Consider the following 22,974-nt stretch of genomic DNA (forward strand, 5'->3'; position numbering starts at 1 on the left):
AGAGGACGGGGGGTTGCTGGACATAGATGGATGGCAGGGGGGACAGGAGGGTTGCTGGACATGGGTGCATGGAGAAGAGAGAAGAAATGCTGGACATGGATGGAGGCGAGGGAAGAGTGAGGAAGGCGATGAGGTGAGGGAAAAGGAAGAGAGGAGAAAAAGTGCACATGGATATAGAAAATAGGCAGAAGCTGGATCCACTGGACAGTCAAGTCTGCAGAGGACCCAGCTTTTACTTACGGATGTAGGGCAAGAAATGAAGAAGAAAGGCGGAAAGTAAAGAAATAAATGGAAAGGAAGCCCTGGAAACAGAGTTAAGAGGACAGATAGCAGCACAATCGGATACTGAGCCAGCATGATCAGAAAAACGAAGTTACCAGACAACAAAGGTAGAAAACAACTATTTTATTCAGGATTTATTAATTGGAATATGTCAGTTTTTGGAAATGGTGGGGGTTCCCTAGCGTTTACAAGCTGCCGTTATTTAAAGATAAGTTTATGCACTGAGATATGTTGGGCATATTTTATTATTAAAAACAGTTTTGCTGGATTACATAAATTATATGACTTGGAAATTAAACAGTGTGATATGAATGATAAGAAAGGGATTCAATGAGGATTTGCACCACACCATTGCGCTTGTGACGCAAAGAACATAACTGTTCAGATGGATGTGAGAGGCAGTTAGATCTGATGAACCCCGAAAATAATTTGGAGTAAATCGTGGATGACTATAAAAATTTGTAAACCCTTCAGCGAATATATATGTTTGGGACACTAATAAGATATTGGATGGAAGTTTAGTCCCCACATTTGTTCTATCTGGTGGGCTGTAATTTGAATAGTTTTTGGAAATGTGCATCTGTGATATTTTTCAAGTAAGTTTCAATTTTTGTAGTATTGCTGCATGCTGAGTCTGACTTCTTGAGGTAACTTTCCAGTTCAGTATTTTGCCTTCATGTGTTTTTCAGGTGTGATCAAGGAAGGTACAGTATTCTGCTAGCGTATAGTTTGCAGCCCTTTTTGTTTGTTTTTTTTTTCACTAGGTTGTGCACTGGTGTTTTAGAGCCCGGTGTAATTACAGTTGCCTTTCCACGCCACGCATAAGGTTGTAGCTCGTCCTGTCCTTGGAATTAGTGCTGTTTATGGTTTGTTAAGATTATGAGTGTGTTTTTGCACAAGTTTGTGTACAGTGTTTTGCAGTGAAGAGATAGTGTGTTGGCCTTACTAAGGTGGCACCAAACATCAGAAAGGGTGTAGAGCCTAAATCATGACACACTACCTCTAAAAGAGTGATTTGTGGCTCTACATGAGAATTGTGGTATTATGATCCCTTGCTAGCTTCATATTGTTGACGGTCTGCATTTTCCGTATAGCTGGTATATTGGTGTATAAGGTATTAATTGTGTTTATTTTATTTTTACTTATTTTTTTTCTGTGTGTTGTCAGACAATTATGGATGACAGACAGAGTCGGAGTCTTCTTGAGTCAGAGAGTTGTGGTATATATTTTAAAACAATTTTAATACCTTGGTGGTCTATATGTTTTTATATTGTACATTGTATTTTACAGATCACTTAATTTTATTGTATATCTTTTCATTTCATTTTTATTTTATTGCATATATGGGTTACAGAGTAATAGGGGAATTTGAAAGTACTGAATCTTTTTTTAATATTTTTCCTTTATTCTTCTTTGTTATGAGAATTGGAACTACTAATTGTAGTGGACTTGAACTGAATAATTTCTGGGGAGGGGAGGTTTCATGATAGCATTGTGCTTATTATTTCAATCAGTTTTTTTGTACAAGTTTAGCTTCATTTCTCCGAGGACAAGCAGGCTGCTTGTTCTCACTGATGGGTGACGTCCACGGCAGCCCCTCCAATCGGAAACTTCACTAGCAAAGTCCTTTGCTAGCCCTCGCGCGCCCGCGCGCACCGCGCATGCGCGGCCGTCTTCCCGCCCGAAACCGGCTCGAGCCGGCCAGTCTTCTTTTGTCCGCACTCGGTACGGTCGTGTTTTCGCCGTGTCGAGCCCCGGAAAGTCGACCTCGCGCGTCCAATTCGTTTTGAACGTGTTTTTTTCCTTCGGGAAAGCTTTGTCCTAGTCGGGAAGTGCTCCGGAAACCCCCCGCCGGGTTTCGTGTAAATCCTCCCCGTACTTCCAGCTTTTTTGCCCCGGTAAGTTTTCTTTCGTCGTCGGGGTAGGCCTCTTTTCGGCCTCGGTCGAGATTTTTTCTCCCTCTAAATTTGGTGCTTCAAATTTCGCCATTTCGGCTTTTGATTTCGCCGGCGTGATTTTTCCGCCCATGACATCGAAGCCTTCCAGCGGCTTCAAGAAGTGCACCCAGTGCGCCCGGGTTATCTCGCTCACTGATCGACACTCGTCGTGTCTTCAGTGTCTGGGGGCCGAGCACCGCCCTCAGAACTGCAGTCTGTGTTCCCTGCTTCAAAGGCGGACTCAGGTAGCGAGACTAGCCCAGTGGAACGTGTTGTTCTCGGGCTCTTCGTCGGCATCGGCACCGGGATCTTCGAGTGCATCGACGTCGTCAGCGTCCAGACCATCTTCCTCGGCCGCCCCTGCATCGAGTGCATCGAGGCATCGGGCCTCTGCATCGGCGCCGAGACATCGGATAGCTGCATCGACGTCGGTGGTACCAGGACCTCGTCTGCTGATGTCGTCGGACGGTGGTGCATCGGGTGGAGTGCAGGTGAGGGCTGTCCATTCCCCTGCTGGTGGCGGTGAGCCCTCGGGTGGGTCTCCGCCTACCCTGAGGGCTCCTGCGGTACAGCCCCCCCGAGATCGACCTTCTTCAGTCTCGGCCCCGAGGAAGCGACGGATGGATTCGACGTCCTCCTCGTCGGTGCCGGGGAGCTCCGGTGACATGCTTCGGAAGAAATCGAAGAAGCATCGACACCGGTCTCCTCCCCGTGTCGGCACCGAGAGCTCTGGGTCGCCGAGGGATTCGGCACCCAGCAGGCATCGGCACCGAGAGGACCGCTCACCCTCTGTTCAGGAGGTGTCGATGCGCTCCGCTCTGGACAGCCCGGAACAGCCTCCACGCCCGGAACAGGTACTGACGTCGACGCCTGCATCGACCTCTCAGCCTTTCTCTGCAGCCGCTCTAAACGAGAGCCTCCGGGCCGTTCTCCCAGAGATTCTGGGAGAGCTGTTGCGCCCTACCCCCTCCGGTACCGGCGGTGCTTGCGCCACCGGTACCGTCGAGCGTGGCGCCGGCTGGCCCATCGCCCAGGTTGAGGTCCCCGACGTCGGTACCGCGTGCGGTACCGACCGCGGCCACCTCCCAGGAAGGCTCCCCGACTACGTCGGCGGAGGGAGCTTCGCCGATGCGGGCGAGGGAGTCTACCTCTCGACGCCCCCATCGTGGACGGGGTTCCACGGAGTCGAGCAGGGCGAGGTTGCAGACACAGGTCCGTGAACTTGTGTCTGACACCGAGGGTGAGGCCTCGTGGGAGGAAGAGGAAGATCCCAGATATTTCTCTGACGAGGAGTCTGAGGGTCTTCCGTCTGATCCCACTCCCTCTCCTGAGAGACAGCTTTCTCCTCCCGAGAGTCTGTCTTTTGCCTCCTTTGTCCGGGAGATGTCTACGGCCATCCCCTTCCCGGTGGTTGTGGAGGACGAGCCCAGGGCTGAAATGTTTGAGCTCCTGGACTATCCTTCTCCACCTAAGGAAGCGTCCACTGTTCCCTTGCACCATGTCCTGAAGAAGACATTGCTTGCGAACTGGACCAAGCCATTAACTAATCCCCACATTCCCAAGAAGATCGAGTCCCAGTACCGGATCCATGGGGACCCAGAGCTGATGCGCACTCAGTTGCCTCATGACTCTGGAGTTGTGGATTTGGCCCTAAAGAAGGCTAAGAGTTCTAGGGAACATGCTTCGGCGCCCCCGGGCAAGGACGCTAGAACCTTAGACTCCTTTGGGAGGAAGGCCTACCATTCCTCTATGCTCGTGTCCAAGATCCAGTCTTACCAGCTCTACACGAGCATACACATGCGGAATAATGTGCGGCAGTTGGCGGGCTTGGTTGATGCTCTTCCCCCTGAGCAAGCCAAGCCTTTTCAGGAGGTGGTCAGGCAGCTGAAGGCGTGCAGAAAATTCCTGGCCAGAGGAGTTTATGACACTTTTGATGTTGCGTCCAGGGCCGCTGCTCAAGGTGTGGTGATGCGCAGGCTCTCATGGCTGCGTGCCGCCGACCTGGAGAATAGAATCCAGCAGCGGATTACGGACTTGCCTTGCCGTGCGGATAACATTTTTGGCGAAAAAGTCGAGCAGGTGGTAGAGTCTCTCCACCAGCGGGACACCGCATTCGACAAGTTCGCCCGCCGGCAGCCTTCAGCTTCTACCTCTACAGGTAGACGATTTTTCGGGGGAAGGAAGACTGTTCCCTATACTTCTGGCAAGCGTAGGTACAATCCTCCTTCCCGACAGCCTGCGGCCCAGGCTAAGCCCCAGCGCGCTCGCTCTCGTCAGCAGCGTGCGAATCAGCAAGGCCCCGCGGCTCCCCAGCAAAAGCAAGGGGCGAGCTTTTGACTGGCTCCAGCAGAGCATAGCCGACATCCAAGTGTCAGTGCCGGGCGACCTGCCTGTCGGAGGGAGGTTGAAAGCTTTTCACCAAAGGTGGCCTCTTATAACCTCCGATCAGTGGGTTCTCCAAATAGTCCGGCAAGGATACACCCTCAATTTGGCCTCTCAACCTCCAAATTGTCCACCGGGAGCTCAGTCCTACAGCTTCCAGCACAAGCAGGTACTTGCAGAGGAACTCTCCGCCCTTCTCAGCGCCAATGCGGTCGAGCCCGTGCCATCCGGGCAAGAAGGGCTGGGGTTCTATTCCAGGTACTTCCTTGTGGAAAAGAAAACAGGGGGGATGCGTCCCATCCTAGACCTAAGGGCCCTGAACAAATATCTCGTAAAAGAAAAGTTCAGGATGCTTTCCCTGGGCACCCTTCTCCCCATGATTCAGCAAAACGATTGGCTATGCTCTCTGGACTTGAAGGATGCCTACACACACATCCCGATACTGCCAGCTCACAGACAGTATCTGCGATTTCAGCTGGGCGCACGCCACTTCCAGTACTGTGTGCTACCCTTTGGGCTCGCCTCTGCGCCCAGGGTGTTCACAAAGTGCCTAGCTGTGGTAGCAGCGGCGCTTCGCAGGCTGGGGGTGCACGTGTTCCCATATCTCGACGATTGGCTGGTGAAGAACACATCCGAGGCAGGAGCCCTGCAGTCCATGCAGATGACTATTCGCCTCCTGGGGCTACTGGGGTTTGTGATAAATTACCCAAAGTCCCATCTTCTCCCAGTGCAGAAACTCGAATTCATCGGAGCCCTGCTGGATTCTCGGACGGCTCGCGCCTATCTCCCAGAGGCGAGGGCCAACAACTTGTTGTCCCTCGTCTCGCGGGTGCGAGCGTCCCAGCAGATCACAGCTCGGCAGATGTTGAGATTGCTGGGCCACATGGCTTCCACAGTTCATGTGACTCCCATGGCCCGCCTTCACATGAGATCTGCTCAATGGACCCTAGCCTCCCAGTGGTATCAGGCCGCCGGGGGTCTAGAGGACGTGATCCACCTGTCCACGAGTTTTCTCGAATCCCTGTATTGGTGGACGATTTGCTCCAATTTGACTCTGGGACGTCCCTTCCAAATTCCTCAGCCTCAAAAAGTGCTGACCACGGATGCGTCTCTCCTGGGATGGGGAGCTCATGTCGATGGGCTTCACACCCAAGGAAGGTGGTCCCTCCAAGAAAGCGATCTACAGATCAATCTTCTGGAGTTGCGAGCGATCTGGAACGCTCTGAAGGCTTTCAGAGATCGGCTGTCCCACCAAATTATCCAAATTCAGACAGACAATCAGGTTGCCATGTACTATGTCAACAAGCAGGGGGGCACCGGATCTCGCCCCCTGTGTCAGGAAGCCGTCAGCATGTGGCTCTGGGCTCGCCGTCAAGGCATGGTGCTCCAAGCCACATATCTGGCAGGCGTAAACAACAGTCTGGCCGACAGGTTGAGCAGGATTATGCAACCTCACGAGTGGTCGCTCAATTCCCGTGTGGTGCGACAGATCTTCCAGGCGTGGGGCACCCCCCTGGTGGATCTCTTCGCATCTCAAGTGAACCACAAGGTCCCTCAGTTCTGTTCCAGGCTTCAGGCCCACGGCAGACTGGCGTCGGATGCCTTCCTCCTGGATTGGGGGGAAGGTCTGCTGTATGCTTATCCTCCCATTCCTCTGGTGGGGAAGACTTTGTTGAAACTCAAGCAAGACCGAGGCACCATGATTCTGATTGCTCCCTTTTGGCCGCGTCAGATCTGGTTCCCTCTTCTTCTGGAGTTATCCTCCGAAGAACCGTGGAGATTGGAGTGTTTTCCGACCCTCATCACGCAGGACGAAGGGGCTCTGCTGCATCCCAACCTCCAGTCCCTGGCTCTCACGGCCTGGATGTTGAGGGCGTAGACTTTGCCTCTTTGGGTCTGCCAGAGGGTGTCTCCCGCATCTTGCTTGCTTCCAGGAAAGACTCCACTAAGAGAAGTTACTTCTTTCATTGGAGGAGGTTTGCCGTCTGGTGTGACAGCAAGGCCCTAGATCCTCGCTCTTGTCCTACACAGACCCTGCTTGAATACCTTCTCCACTTGTCTGAGTCTGGTCTGAAGACCAACTCCGTAAGGGTTCACCTTAGTGCAATCAGTGCATACCATTACCAAGTGGAAGGTAAGCCGATCTCAGGACAGCCTTTAGTTGTTCGCTTCATGAGAGGTTTGCTTTTGTCAAAGCCCCCTGTCAAGCCTCCTACAGTGTCATGGGATCTCAATGTCGTTCTCACCCAGCTGATGAAACCTCCTTTCGAGCCACTGAATTCCTGCCATCCGAAGTACTTGACCTGGAAGGTCATTTTCTTGGTGGCAGTTACCTCGGCTCGTAGAGTCAGTGAGCTTCAGGCCCTGGTAGCCCAGGCCCCTTACACCAAATTTCATCACAACAGAGTAGTCCTCCGCACTCACCCTAAGTTTCTGCCAAAGGTTGTGTCGGAGTTCCATCTGAACCAGTCAATTGTCTTGCCAACATTCTTTCCCCGTCCTCATTCCTGCCCTGCTGAACGTCAGCTGCACACATTGGACTGCAAGAGAGCATTGGCCTTCTATCTGGAGCGGACACAGCCCCACAGACAGTCCGCCCAATTGTTTGTTTCTTTTGATCCCAACAAGAGGGGAGTGGCTGTAGGGAAACGCACCATATCCAATTGGCTAGCAGATTGCATTTCCTTCACTTACGCCCAGGCTGGGCTGGCTCTTGAGGGTCATGTCACGGCTCATAATGTTAGAGCCATGGCAGCGTCGGTAGCCCACTTGAAGTCAGCCACCATGGAGGAAATTTGCAAAGCTGCGACGTGGTCATCTGTCCACACATTCACATCTCATTACTGCCTGCAGCAGGATACCCGACGCGACAGTCGGTTCGGGCAGTCAGTTCTTCAGAACCTGTTTGGGCTTTAGGATCCAACTCCACCCCCCGAGGGCCCTGTTTGTTCTGTTCCAGGCTACACTCTCAGTTAGTTGGTAAATTTTTTAGGTCAATCTCAGTTATGTCCTCGCCGTTGCGAGGCCCAATTGACCATGGTTGTTGTTTGAGTGAGCCTGGGGGCTAGGGATACCCCATCAGTGAGAACAAGCAGCCTGCTTGTCCTCGGAGAAAGCGAATGCTACATACCTGTAGAAGGTATTCTCCGAGGACAGCAGGCTGATTGTTCTCACAAACCCGCCCGCCTCCCCTTTGGAGTTGTGTCTTCCCTTGAAGTGTATTGTCTTGCTACATACTGGACTGGCCGGCTCGAGCCGGTTTCGGGCGGGAAGACGGCCGCGCATGCGCGGTGCGCGCGGGCGCGCGAGGGCTAGCAAAGGACTTTGCTAGTGAAGTTTCCGATTGGAGGGGCTGCCGTGGACGTCACCCATCAGTGAGAACAATCAGCCTGCTGTCCTCGGAGAATACCTTCTACAGGTATGTAGCATTCGCTTTGTCGTTATTTGAAATTTCATTATAAAATGTTCTAAAAATGGAATAATCATATCAATGGGGCGGGGCTACAGTGGGGCAGGGCTAGGATTGGGCCCCACCAAATTGGTCTGCATAGGGCCCCGCACTTGCTAAGACCGGCCCTGCCCACAAATAATGCTGAACCTGTAAGACCCACAAACGATCCACTGCAGCTAAACCATATATGTCTTGCAACTTAGGGAAAGGAATCAATTTCCCATCATCTAAAAACTGGTCAAATCGGGTCAGCCCTCTTAGTGCCCAGTGTCACATTCCCATCCTTCATGAAATCAGGGTCATACCTAATCGTTCCTTAAGAGAAAATAGAGCCCTCACTTCTATTAAATGTCTAGTAAATGGATTGCTTAAATTTGCTGCTCAATTTTCCCATATCAGATCTACACATTAGCTATTTCAAGGGACATATACTACCAATAATTTGCTCTAATTGTATAGCCCACATATCCTCCTCTCATTCCCAATCCAATAAATGCTTCAGTTGTGCTGCTATATAATACCAGGAGAGATTCGGTACTGCCTCTCCTCCAAATTCTCTTTTTTACCATAATATTTTCCTGAAGATCCTTTTGTTTCTTGTCTCCCCAAGTAAAACAAACTTCCCTCTCCAGACCCTTCAAGGTAGGACTTGGAGCCTGTATGGGAAGGGTCTGGAAGAGAAACAGTCGGGGAAGAATATTCATTTTTAAAACCGCAGTCTTGCCTCACCAAGAATTATACTGCGCTTGCCACCTTCCCAAATCCATGCAAATAATTTGTCAACTTTCCATAATTGCGATCATATAACCATCTGAAATTGGCACTCACCTGCACACCCAAATACATAATGGCCCCCTTAGCCCATTTAGAAGGAAACTGCTGCACTAAATCTTCCTCTATATCTGACCCCCAAACGACTCAGTTTTGTCCATGTTCACCTTAAAACCAGAAATATCTTCAAAATCCCTTCATTCTCTAATCACTATAGACAAGGTTAAATGAGGATCTGAAATATGTAATAAAATATCATCCACAAACAAGGCAGTTTTACGGGTGAACTCCCACATTCCTCCCCTCTGATTCCATTATTCTGCACCCTCACTGCTCAAGGCTCTACAGACAAAGCAAAGAGCAAGAGAGACAAAGGGCATCCCTGTCTCATGCATCTAGCTATAGGAAACACCAGCGAGTAGCCTCTGTTAACCTTAATCCTTACCGTAGGCGCTGCATGCAAAGACTTCATCCATGTGCTAAAGTTGTCCCCTAACCCTACCCTCCTAAGCACCCCCTACAAATAATCCCAACTAACCCTATCAAAAGCTTGTTTTGCCTCTACACCTAATAACATAACTTTTCCTCCCCCTGCAGGGCATGACACATCACCTGTAAGGTCCGCTTGATATTGTATTTTATCTGACACCCCAGTGTGAAGCCCGCCTGGCATAGTAGGAAATTGCTAAGCAGCTATCACCGTACTTAGTAAACAATTGTCAAGAGACAGCATTCACCTACTATAGCAATCACCTGGACTCTGTTTAGGGGTGGTACAGAAGCAAACAGGATTCATCATTCCAGCTGATAATATTCAATGAAGCAATGGCAATGTTCATTAAACAAACAAAGAACATCTATCTTTCTATATATCTGTATGTATCTCTGTCGGTGCTGAATTATACTTGAGCCAAATAAACGGCTAATAAACCATGCTCATGCTCTAAATCAGCCTATGGCAATTAGAAATGATAACTATCTAATCCCCAAACTGTAGAAATGAATCCTGAATTCATAAGACATTTGCTTGTTAACTGATCCCTGGCAGATTGGATTCCTTCTCTCCAGCTACAACTGTTTATACAGTGAGCAGTATAGAGGTGACCATTATCTCACAGCCAGCCCAGGCAGTTAGTCCTTACCACCAGGTTAGGAGTCATAATTATTAGCTTACTTCCCCGTAACAAAGTTGTTCAGGAAGGCTCAGTCCTTAGGCACTACAAGACAGTGTCTTTCCAGAGTTATCAGTGGAGCAACCACTCTGGTTCAGTTCCAAGAAAATTCTTCGTTTCTTTGTCTTCCCAAAATCTGTCTGGACTTCGGTCCACTGTCCTCAGGTGACTATTTTGGCCCAGTCGGAACATGCTGTCTTGTAGATAGACTCCAAGCCTTGTAGATGACGATGTCCAGTGTAAGACTCTCCGAAAATGGCGCCTCCAAAGGAGCCTACCAACATTATTTCACAGGGGCTGTCTGTATAAATCTGTCTTGTGACCATCTTTGGCCCCTGAGATGAAATGCAGATACTCTTTAGGAATGCCAATATCCTTGGTCAGAACGCAGTATAGAAAGACAGGAAGCATTCAGGCATCCCTGACAGCCTTGTTTACAAAAGGTGGTTTAGATTCAGGCCTGCTCAAGTACATAGGCCTCAGTTGCATAAAAAAGTGACACACCAGGGACACCTCTACACTGGACTAGATGGGTCAGTCACAAACTTTAGCAAATTGATTGTCTAATATTTTAGCCAATAACTTCACATTCATATTCAAGAGATATTGGCCGATAAGAGACACAAACCAATGGGTCCTTGCCTGGCTTCAAGAATACTGTAATACCATCTGCACACATTGAATCTGCAAAGACAACCCCCCCCCCAGCTTTTTGATGTGGAAGGAGTGCAAACTTTAAAATCTTTGTATTACTTTTGGGAAAACAACTGGATTTCATGAATTCGTTAATATTTTAACTTTGCAAACTGTGTTAATTTTTAGCTTTTCTTTGTAGAGTGAGAACCTACAAACAGCATGTGTAGACCTAGAGCACAGGAGAGAAGAAGAAATTACCAGCCTTGGAATGCAGATAGAAGATTCACCTGCCAGTTCTCAGGACATTGGTATAGCCAAGATATTTACTAGAATTACACTGTGTATTTGTATACATCATATTTTCTGCATACATTCATATCTACGTGCATAGGCATATATATACATGTATATAAAACTTTTTAACGATCTAAAACTTTTTAACAAAGATACACGGCCTACTTATTAGGCAGTATGGTAACACCACATTAATTTTGCTTGTTTGGGCCTCCCTGTAACATTTTCAAGGACCCCTTTCTTTCTGAGAACTTGTGGTTCTCTCACAGATACAAATCGGAGAATAATACCAATCATCTTTTACTTTCTTATCACATGTGAAAATGCTTTAAATTACTTCTGCCAGTGCTTTTCTTCTGCCTATTACCTCTAAATCATGTTTCTTTTAGTGTCTCTCTTCTTGGCATCCCTCAACTCTGCTGGCCTTGCAGAAAAATATGCAAGTTTTTGTGGGAGCTTCTTTTACCTCTACATTTGATTAACCTAAGAAACTGAAAAAAATACATTGTAAAATTTAAAAGAAAGTAATAAATCTGAAAATAAGACCAAATAGAAAATTTACAGTTTTTCAGATGTAAGAAACAGATAATAAAAGAGTTTACAAGGTGTGGTATATAACTCCTTAAACATAGTTGCAAATTGACATTGAGTTTTGTGTATTTGAGGGTTAACATTATAGCCACACATAATAACAAAAAAACAATTCCCATGAGGAGGAATTGTGGCTTGCAGAGGCAATATAATATTGTAAATAATTTCTATTTGAGTGTTTGATATATGCATGATTATATATACATTTAGGTAGTGTAACTTGTGTGAAACAGGTTTCAAATTTTATTAAGGTTTTTACAAAACTACCATTTCTAACCAGTGTGTAATGTAGCTACACTAAATAATTGCTTTGTCTCATCAAACAACATTTATGATCAGGTGTGGTTTATATTTTAATTGTTTAGCATTTACTAGTTTTCAAAACTGATGATATCTTATTAACAGTAATTACAGTGGTTTTTGCCTTTTTACAAAGAAAAAGGGAGGAATATAACATAGTAGAATATGTGTGTATTTATGTGAATGAATGATGTTGCAATGCAGGGTGTGTGGTAAGTGTACATAAATGGGGATGTAGATGAGAATGAGTGACACAGATAGGTAGAGGGGTCGGACTGTGAGTCTATGAGGGTAGGGGGGTGTAGGGAGTGGTTGGAGGGTGGGTGTTTTGTAGGGATTTGCATTTGCTAGTGTGCATTTTGTTCATTAGCGTACGTTAAATTTAGTGCACTAACCTTTGTGTGCCAAGTCAATTAGTGCATGTTAAATTTGTATTAAAACGTATTAAATGAGTCAAAAAACCTCACCCATAAGTCACGGAAAATTTGGGTTACAAAAAAAAAACTAGGGTGTTTATTGTTTTTGCCTCTGCACATCCTAGTGTGATTGTTGTACAGATGGAGAGTGGGTGGGCTTGCATAGATGGGGATGTGGCTGAAGTGTGTGTGTGGGGTTGGGGATGGTGTGGAAGGGGGGGTGGTAAGGATGAGGAAAAGATATGTTTGGTGAGGGAATGGGTGGTCAAAGAAAGGGAGAAATGGATTTGAAGTGTGTAGATGGCATTTGTCTGTAGAGATGGGATGTAGGGGAGATAGCTACTTTTTTCCTTCCTCAAAGGTTCCTGAGGCCCTGTGAATGCTGGCTCCTTTTCTTTGCTGAGGGAACTTGGACAGTTTTGATAGCTTTCCTGCTGTTGCCATTGGAGCAGTTCATGTTTCAGATTGCCCACCTACTCTCCTGTTTAAAGTCAGTATCATAGATAGATGGACAAAGTGCAAAAATATAAATGCTTTTATATTTAATTTTCTAAAACACAAAATAATAGCTTATGTGTGTTTGACAATTGTCTTCAGATTTCATACTGTTGTAAGCCACTTTGCCTTTATTTCAAGCTAACCCTGTTGTCTGGATTTGTTCTTGACATTGCTTATATAGAACTGAAAGAACAATCGAAAATTAGGTCATCTTGTCTGGAAGAGATTGAGAAACTCAAAATGGAATTCAGTGAGCAGAGAGGACAGCTTGAAGAGCAGCATGCTCAAGACATTGAATATCTTAGGTCCTATTTCCAGCAGCAGTTAAAGGAAACTGAAGAGAGGTATACTACAGAGATTATCCATCTGCAGGAAAGATTTCAAGATATTAATGAGCCAGCTCTGCAGTTCAGGTACTTGTTCTGGTCATCATCATAACAGCATTAAGCACTTCCTGGTACTCATCTTACCAACATGTTATCAACCGATGTGATGCCTCATAGAAATCCATTCCACTCCCATCTATTTATATATTGTTCAAAATTCTGTTTTTGCGCTAGGGTAGTTTTTCCCTGTCATCAAATAATCATTTGAAGGTTGAACTTTCCTTTAGTTTCTAGAAGCATTAAATATTTGGTTTGCGATGCTTAAATTTCTCTGTAAATTAGATTTTCTTCTCTAGAGTTGCTGATTTGTTTGACTTGAAGTATTTTTGTAGATTTTATTAACTTTGTTGCATCATGCTAAATAACCATTAAAATCTCAAAGAAATGTGTATATAAAACTATTTAAATGGTAGCAAAACAACTTGAACAGGTTTTATTTTATTTGTACACTAAGAGAAATGAAAACACCTGTGATGGTACTGTTGTAACCACCCAGCACATCTGTTCACAAAAAATCAAATCATATGCATACAGGGCTCTTAGAGGGACAGAATCACACCCTTCTTTTGTTCAGATCACTATGTGGGGCCCAAAATTGTGGTTTCCTAGCAGTCTTTTACTGGGAAAAAAAACCCCAGTGGTAAATCCAAATTACATACCTGTAACAGATATTCTGCATGTATAGCAGGATACAAGTCCTCACATGGGAAAAAAGTCTCTCCAGGTACGAAAGATTTGGAAGCCTTTGAGAGACCAGCTATACAATTATGCCAGTTTCTGCCTTTTGTTGTTGCACAGGACCTCAATCTTTGAAAAGTTAATTTAGGTGACAGCTTGAAGGGGAGGTGGGGGTGGGTATGTTTGTGTTTATTATTAGGTTTTCTATACTAATCATAAATAGAAAAGATATGTCAATACAGAAGCAAAAACATTCATGCATACCTAAAATATAGATAGAGGAACTGACCTTCACATGAAATCACCTTACCCTTATAACTCCAGACCAAGCTGCAGTCAGTCAAAACCTTTGTATTTAAAAAAATAAGAGATTTAAATGAACGTTCTCCCTGGGTGGAAGGTTATTCCATAAGCTTGGTGCCAAAAAGAAAGTCTTGTATGCTGCTGTCCACAGAAAAATGTGCTACAAGTAAATAATTTAGTTTCTTTGAGAAGAAGCAGGATACAAAGTTCTCACAGATGGGACCTCCTAGCTACAAGTTGCCTTTCAACAGAAAATGGGGAGAGAAAAAAAATAACATGGGTGATGTTGCCAAAAGGTAGATATCCTGTCTTTCTTCAGTGGCAAAAAACCTTTTCAGTTTTTTTATGGGGAAGGCAGTCTGGGTATAAACTAAATTGGCTTTTAGAAGAATGGGGATTGGATTCTTGTTGTGTTGGTTGTCCCTCTTCAAACAGTAATATGATGTAGATTTATGCCCTGAGATCTGTGCATAGCTCTTGAAATGGCCTTGGAGGCCAAACTCAGGCTATTGATGCAGCTATGGCTTGGACATTTTTGGGGGTAAGTCTTTAACTGGATATCTCCATGCAGTTGAAGCCTAAACTATAAAAGAATCTAGGCACCTAGGTTCAGTTGTAGAATTCTAGCATAACCTGGTATTGGTACACCTAATATTTAGGCACTTGCACTTAATGCCAGCCTTAGAACTGGCATAAATAAGTGTGGGTGCCTAAATGTACCTAACTTTCATTCCTTATCAGCATTAGATGAATCCTGAAACTAGTGGGTTGTGTCCATCTACCAGCAGGTGAAGATAGAGATCACTGACTTGAATACAATGATAGGGGACAGGTAGCTCCCCAGAAAGTCAGTATGTATATCTTTATCTTCAGCAGATGTATTGACAGAATTCCTCTAACTCCTGGATTTCTCTGTTTTGGGGTGCACCTACTCTAAAGGTCTCCTAGTCAGTTGAGCGTGGGGGGTGTTCTGGCTGTGTAGTGGCAGCTTTAGGGGGCATACCTGGTAACCCCAGGTCTCTCCCCCACCCGGGTTTCACTTCCCCTGTCTGGCCAACTAGCCTCTGATTTCTGCCTCAGTTAAAAAAAATAAAAAAAAAAGCATTGGTATTGCATTTATTTAGATAGCAGTTCTATTGTGGGACAAGAAAAACAAACAAACGGAGGCTGTGGGGCAGTAAGCTGTACTGCTGGCTGCAGGAGAATGCATCAGACAGTTTTTTAGTGACTGCAGAGTAAAGCATGGCAGGGGTGAGTTTCTTTCAGTATTTCCTGCCTTCGTGGTGTAGCTGTATTCGGTCCCCAGGGGAATGGCTGCCGAAACTGTCAAGTGCTGCTCCTGCCATGGGCAGTGGCGGGAAGCGTTCGGTCTCTGTGTGAGTTCGGCCTTCGTGGAGGCCATGGTCCCAATGGACAGCCTGTCGGTTTCCCATGCACTCTGGCCTCTCAAGCTGACATGGTGGAGTTGCACACACCTGTAGCCGTGTTGAATACTTCGCCGACAGGATTGGCTTCACAGCAGACATCCGGGGAGGTTTCTGAAACTGTGGGACCCAGTCCTTCATCATCAGCTGGTCTTCGGGGGTGGAGGAACCCTTTTCTCCCTGTGCTGCTGCACCATCAGGCTTATCTTATGAAGAGGGCACAGAGGCAGCCAAGTTTTTTGCTGCAGGGCCTCTGTGTCTTGATCCTCCTGAAAAAAGGAGTCATACAGGCACTATTTCTGAGGTGGGGTCATTGGACCCCTCCCCCTGGTCTCCACCATTGTCTGAGCCAGCACTGTCCAGCGTGTTGGAGGCCATTGAGCCGGATGACCACAAGACCATGCACATCTTCCATAAGGAGGAGTTGCCCTCCTTAATTGTCAACGCACTGAAAGCCCTTAATATTTTGGTGGATGAGTCCCCGGCTCCTGAGGCAGCTAATGCATAGATGGATAGTACTAAGAGAGCTTCCCAGTCCTTCCTTGTACATGAGTCAATTGAAGAACTCATCTCGGCTCAGTGGGCCACCCTGGATGCTGCCTCCGGTGGTAAAGGCAATGTGTTTATATGTACCCGGTGACTCAGGATTACTTGGATAAGCTTAAGCGCCCTAAGGTGGATTCATTGATGGCGGCGGCCACCAAAAAGACCACTCTACCAGTGGAGGGGGGTATCACCTTGAAGGACATGCAGGACAGGAAGTTGGAGGCCTCTTTGAAGCAGGCCTTTGAAGTCTTGTCTCTTTCCTTCCAGGTGTCCATCTGCAGCTCCTGCGTGGCGAGAGCATGCCTTTCCTGGGTTCAGCAGGTGGCAGAGGTGGTGTTGAGGGATGAGGATTAGCCCTCAGCGGATTTTCCCTCTATGGAGTCCGTTTTGGCATGTTTGGCAGGTTAGTTATATGACCTCATGTGCTCTTTTTTTGAAGTAGATGGCATTAGCTGTTACAGCCCATCGGCTGTTATGGCTTCACCATTGGTCGGTGGGCGCAGCCTCTAAGCAACGCCTTACCAGGCTCCCTTTCAGTGTAGGCTGCTGTATGACAAGGATCTCAAAGTTGGTTAAAGATTTGGGGGACTCCAAGACACAGCGCTTGCCTTAGGTGTTTAGAGCAGGCTTGACACATCCTCAGTTTAAGGAATCCATAAAATATTGACCTGGCTGTGTTCCTGCATCATCATCTTTGTCTTTGCCTTTTCAGAGACCCTGGCACCAGCTGTGGGCATCCTTTTGGAACAACAAGCAGGCAGTGGGGCCCACAGCCTACTTTGCATGCACAGCAAGAGCTTCCCAAGGATGGGGTGCTGGTCCAGTGCTTGGCTGTACACATAAGGAGCCGGCTGACTGTGCTATGAGCAGTGGGCCAGATTACATCGTACAAGTGGGTTCTCAATATTATTAAAGAAGGTTACTAATTAGAGTTCTCCTCGCCCATAAGAAACTTTTTCTTGGAGTCAGCATGCAGAACGGTGTCAGCGAATGGCATTTCTTTCCACCCTTTGTGCCTTACGGGATCTCGGCATAATGGTACAGGAACCGAATCCAGGGCGGGGCCTGGGATGCAATTTTATTTACTTCTCGATCCCAAAGGAGGGAGGTTCCTACCGACTGATATTGGACCTCAAGCATATGAACCGGTATCTCAAGGTTCAGCATTTCTACATGGAGACATTGCGGTCCGTCCTGGCTGCGATGCAACTGGGGAGTTCTTGACTACTCCGGATCTCAAGGAGGTGTGCAGTGCACAGGGCTACAGGACTGAGGTGGAGGTGCAGTGGCCCATCATTCTGTTGGAGCTCTGAGTGGTCGCCAGGGCTCTCGAGACGTTTTGGGCCCTGGTGGAGGCAAGCTGGAGTGACGATGGTAGCTTACATCAATTGCCATGTTGCAGTGCACTTTGTACTGGTTTGCTCACTGAAGTTTATTTTTAAATAGTTTATAACAAGTCTGCCTTCCACAAATGAGATTTATTATATCTTCCAAGGTATACCTTATTTGCAATCTTCAGTTGATGATGATGATCCAAACTTGTATGGCTGATTTCATTCTGCTTATTGATGGGGATTGTGAAATTGCTTGCACATAACCAAGGGGTTCTCTGTAGGCAGCAGAATAATTCTGTTACATATATCCTCCCTTCTTTCCTATAGATTAGATGTAATACTAAGCTACTGTAGATACTCCATATAAGTTGCACCATAATTTTTACCTCCATCCCTTGTTATCCACCCCCCCCCCCCCCCCCCCCCCCCCAAGATCAAGCTTTCCATCTGTTATGGTCTCTGAGCCCTATAGGCAGCAGCCTCCAGCAGATCTTTCCCTTTCTTCCCGATGCAACCACTTTTCTCTATACCTATTTTCAGTGCTTTTTCTTCTCTGGCACAGGCCTTCCTTTACTGGTCTGTACTCAAGCACGCAGCTACAGCCTTTCCTCTGCCTGACTGGAAATGCATCACAGGTATCCCAGTGATATATTTCCTGTCAAGCCGAGCGTGTGATGCAGCAGCATGCCAGAACGTGGGCCTGTACAATAAAACCCTATGCCAGCTCAGAAAGAGGAAAAGCAGTTGCATGGGGAAGAGAGGGGGAGAATCTGCTAGTGGCTGCTGCTTGCTAGACAAGAGGAGAGCCTGGGACATAAGATACTGGCTACTGAGGGAAAGATGAGATGCTGAACCTGGCATGGGAGAGTAGGGAAGTAAATTCTGGTAGTCTCATATATAGTTGGCTCCCTCTCCCCTGATGTTCGCTCGGAGTATTTTTTCCTAATAGTTTTAAGCTCTGCAGAACTCTTTCTTTTTGGTGCTGTTGTGTAGCAATTTATCTTGCTGTCTTTGGAGAAACTCTGTTTATAGGTAAACTACTCTGCTTTCACTAACTTGTTAGCTTTGTCATTAGGATCTAATGGAAAGGATGGGAAATGGAGGACACTAGTTTGATATCTAAAGTATTTGTATCTGTTTTAACTTTTAGAAGTCTAGCAGAATTGGTGGTCAGTTCCGAGCAGGAGGAAAGCAAAAGTACTCAAAGTGTTTATGCACCAAATAAAGATGTATCAGAGGTAAGATATCAAATTTGCTTTGAACGTGGCTTTGGTTCACTGATCTTTGTGGAATTTTAAAAAATGCAATAACCATATGTCCAGTGAAACGAACAAGAGTATTTGTGGTAAATTAAATAAAATATTCAGGATCATGTTCATATTTTGTTCTTAACATCTTGTGGCAAATATATTGAACTTGTGAATCATGTTGGTAATCTATAATGTTAATTTTTTTTTAAAGCTGTAATCTGTAATATAGCATATTTTTTTTCAAGCCTTTATTTAAACTTTATTTTCAGCTTGATGAGATGAAACTAGTTGAAGAACGTGAACATCCACTTCAGGGTCACAGTAGCCCTATCCAACAGCTAGAGACCCTGAAACAGGTTTTACATACAAAGTATACAGAAGAAGTAAGTGCGTTAAAAAAACAGCACAGTGAAGAATTAGAACAGCTTATGGCCAACCTTAAAGAACTTCAGAGTCCTGAAAATGCAGCTCTAAAGGAGGAGATAGTTCAACTGACAAAATACAAGCAGGAAAACTTGAATGGAGGCTTCAGAACAGCTTCTCTGCATCTGTCTAGTGACCTAGAAAAAAAAGAACATATGGATGTTCAGTTTTTGGAAAAACGTTATCAAGAAAAAGTAGAAGAGGAAATAGCTAAGGTATGTATCATATTTCAATTATTTTGTCCCTACAGCAGTTGCTAAATTATATGTATCCTGTAACTGTTGCGTAAATTCTGGTTCTGTAACTGCATCATTATGAATTAAAGTAAGATAGATTTCTAGACAGTGTTGCAATATTTTATGTTTCTATGTAGCTTTATTTCATATTAGGCCACAGATTTTGTAATGGGCGATTCACATTTTTTTCTGTAATGCCCTAATCCAGGACACTAACAGTGGCGTTCTTAGCCTGTTCGCCACCCGGGGTAGGTCACTGCTGCGCTCCCCCTCCCCCCCAGGGCATGTCACCAACCCCCTCCCCCCCTCCCTGAAGCGCATCACCCTATCACCTTTCCTCTAGCTACCTTGCCTCCTACCAAAGAGGTGCGCGGAGCAGGCACGCAGCTGTCAGTTCTGCTGGTCCCCTGCCCCAGAACAGGAATTAATGTTCCCGCCCGTAACCTCCGTTCACAGGATAAATCCCTCCTCTCAGTACCCTTCTCCACCACCGCCAACTCCAGGCTCCGCTCATTCTGCCTCGCCTCACCCTATGCTTGGAACAACCTTCCTGAGCCCTTACGCCAAGCCCCCTCCCTGCCCGTCTTCAAGTCTTTGCTTAAAGCCCACCTCTTCAATGCTGCGTTCGGCACCTAACCCTTACCGTTCAGTGAATCCAGACTGCCCCAATTTGACTGCCCCTATCGGACCGACCGTTCACTTGTCTATTAGATTGTAAGCTCTTTGAGCAGGGACTGTCTCTCTTTGTTAAATTGTACAGTGCTGCATAACCCTAGTAGCGCTCTAGAAATGTTAAGTAGTAGTAGTAGTAGTAATGTCAGAGGGAGCAGAGGACAAGCAGAGCTGACAGCCATGCACCTCCCCATACACCCCCTTGCTGCCTGCACCCGAGGCGGACTGCCTCTACCACCCCACCCTTGGTATGCCACTGCACTTTAAAACTAATCAAATACACATACGAGTCGTTGCCCCCAGAAAATTTATCTGAGTGTCTTTGCTCATTCCTTTAGCAGCTATTACTTGGCTGCTACTTAAGTCATGAAAGGTCCCGACTTTCTTAGAACTTTTAAGATCACTCTCGTCTGTCTAAAGACAAATAATTGTTTGCCATTATGATTTTTTTTTCTGAAAGGGCTATCTTATCAGAGTGAACTGGATATGTAGTTAAATATTTGAGTGAATTGGCTTATAGTTTCTCATTTTTTTGCGAGAAGAAAACAAACAGCTTTTCCTTTTTATTTTTTTGGGTTGAAACATTTGTCTGATTTTTTTTTCCATTTGCATCCAGTTTGGTTCAGTATCATTATTAAAGACTTTATCTAGTTGTGGTTTAAATACCAGAAAAAGGAAAATGATTGTGAAATCTTTCCTTTGGATCCATAAGCATAGTTTGCCTACTTCATTTGGGGTGGAGGGGAGGAGGGCAAGAGATAGAAAGTACATATTAGCGTGGAGGAAGAATTTCTCCCCCATCCCTCAGGTGGGCATTAATTAGCTTACTCTTGCCCCTCCATTTTCTTTTGTTTTCAACTTTTCCTTATGTTTCCCCTTAACCCCCTGTACTCATTTGCCCCTTCGTCTCCTACTCACACCCAGGGTGTTTGTATACAGAGCTGACTGGTGTTGCTGCGACTTTCCACATACACATTCTTCCTCCCCACCTCTCCATAATCCCCTTACCCTTCACCTCTTTCTCCACCCCTCCCTCCTTGCTTCTCTCCTCCACACCACCCTCTTCCTTCTTTTAACTTATGGCCCTTTCTAAATATTTCCTCCCCACCCTTCTCTTAGTAATTCTTCCACCCCTCTCATCTTTCCTTCCCCCTTTCTTACCCTCCATCTGCTTTTGCTTTTTTTTTCCATCTCGTCCCTCCACCTTCTCGCTTTAAACTCTTTCCTCGTCACTCCTCACACCCTCCTCTCATGTCTCTCACTTTTCACCTCCTCAACACACACTCCGTCTTTCCTTTCTTGTCCTCCTCGCACACTTTCTCTCGCCCTCCAGTTCTTTATGGCATCTCTCTCTTCTACTTCTTTCTCCATCTCTCATGGTTTCTTCCCTTCTCCTTGCACTTTTCCTTAGGGGCAGCAGAACTTAGGTAAAAATATGCAAACATCTGAAATCAGTCTGAAACCACTTGAAATAAGTCTGTTATACTACTGGAAATTCTGATAACTGGCCTATCTTTGCTTATGCTTAGGCTGAGGAGTGATAAAATTATGAAAATAGTTGGTAATTGTATTCCTGGATTGTAAGTCAGGATGGAAATGAATGAATGGGTAAAATGCCAATCCAAGGACTTCTGAACTCATACTTAAGAGTTGAAAGGACTTTTTTTTTTTTACTTTACACCATGCTTCAAAATGGTCTATAGATGCACGCGGGATTGCTTTTTTTTTTTTTTTTAATCTTCTATTTTGTCTTAGTAATGAAACTTGAAACATTTGTGTTATTTTCTTTGAAATGTAGAATGCTCTGTTATTAAGCAAAAAAATGTATCAGATCACTTTGTTTTTATTCAGGTAATAGTGGAGTTGTCCATAGCATTTGCCCAACAGACTGAACTAGCTAGGATAGCTAGGCAGAAGGAAGATGTTGAAGAAGGAAAGAATGAAGATGGCCAAGAAAATAAGAAAGAAGACATCCATAAGCTACATGAGAGAGTGCTTATAAACCCCCAAAATAAGTATATGTTGTATGAGAAACAACTTGATGAACTGGAAGGTGTTGAACTGCTTGTAGAGCAAGCAGTGCTTCAGTCAAATGAACCACATCCTGAGCAGTTGCTGAGTCATAGTGACCAAAACCTAGAACATTCAGTAGAGTTGGGTTCCAAGGAAAAGGAGTGCCTTTTGACCAAGACAGTAAGTATAAACTTTCTCTTTCAAATATCCCAAGGGATGTTTTTGCTCACACTATATAGCTTGAAAAATAAGGCTTTGGATATTGGTCCTGGAAAAAATTAGTGTTGATTTTATTTATTTTTGGCCCTATTTTTTACGGTTTCCAGCTCAATTGAAATCAGTCTATACTGTGGTGTCATAAATATTTATTTGCAAGTATCTGGGATTTTTGTTTTCCCTGTCCTGTCCCCCCACCCCCACCCCCTTCCAGTTTTGTAGTCTAGCCCATCATTGTGACAGTTCTTTGCTAAAATCGGTTTGTACCTATTTTGGACTCTAGTGTGTGTGTACGGAGCCTGACATATTTATTTGTTGCATTTGTATCCCACATTTTCCCACCTCTTTGCAGGCTCAATCACCATTCCAGAGTGAGAGATGTAAGTGGTATTACATAGAGAACATGAATAACAAAATAAAATTAAGCAAACAGGTATAAAGAGATCATATTCGGCATGATAGATAAAGTGGTAATGCGTTAAAGTTCATATGAAGGATCGTTGCGGTATGCCTTGTTGAAGAGGCAGGTTTTCAGTGATTTCCGAAAGTTGGTTAGGTCTCGCTGGTTTTTCACATCAAGTGGTAATGCATTCCATAGCTGCTTGCCTATGTAGGAAAAGCTGGATGCATGTGTTAATTTGTATTTTAGTCCTTTGCAGCTGGGGAAATGGAGATTTAGGAATGTGCGTGCTGATCTTTTAGTATTCCTGGGTGGCAAATGTGTGAGGTCTGACATGTAAACCGGGGCATCACCGTAAATGAT

The 22,974-nt window shown here is 45.6% G+C and overlaps 1 protein-coding gene across 3 annotated transcripts in view; it reads left to right on the top strand.

Annotated features, from left to right (window-relative positions):
- The window catches only part of AKAP9 (A-kinase anchoring protein 9), a 547,514-nt gene that overhangs the window by 129,505 nt on the left and 395,035 nt on the right, over positions 1 to 22,974 (top strand). For all 3 annotated transcript variants that reach the window (XM_030200158.1, XM_030200166.1, XM_030200175.1), the window contains 5 exons: positions 10,831 to 10,939; positions 12,912 to 13,143; positions 18,552 to 18,639; positions 18,921 to 19,289; positions 21,834 to 22,175. In XM_030200158.1, coding sequence (XP_030056018.1) covers positions 10,831 to 10,939; positions 12,912 to 13,143; positions 18,552 to 18,639; positions 18,921 to 19,289; positions 21,834 to 22,175 — 1,140 coding nt within the window. The remainder of the gene's footprint in view (positions 1 to 10,830; positions 10,940 to 12,911; positions 13,144 to 18,551; positions 18,640 to 18,920; positions 19,290 to 21,833; positions 22,176 to 22,974) is intronic.

The sequence above is a fragment of the Microcaecilia unicolor genome, chromosome 1, assembly GCF_901765095.1.
Source record: "Microcaecilia unicolor chromosome 1, aMicUni1.1, whole genome shotgun sequence".
NCBI classification, from domain to species: domain Eukaryota; kingdom Metazoa; phylum Chordata; class Amphibia; order Gymnophiona; family Siphonopidae; genus Microcaecilia; species Microcaecilia unicolor.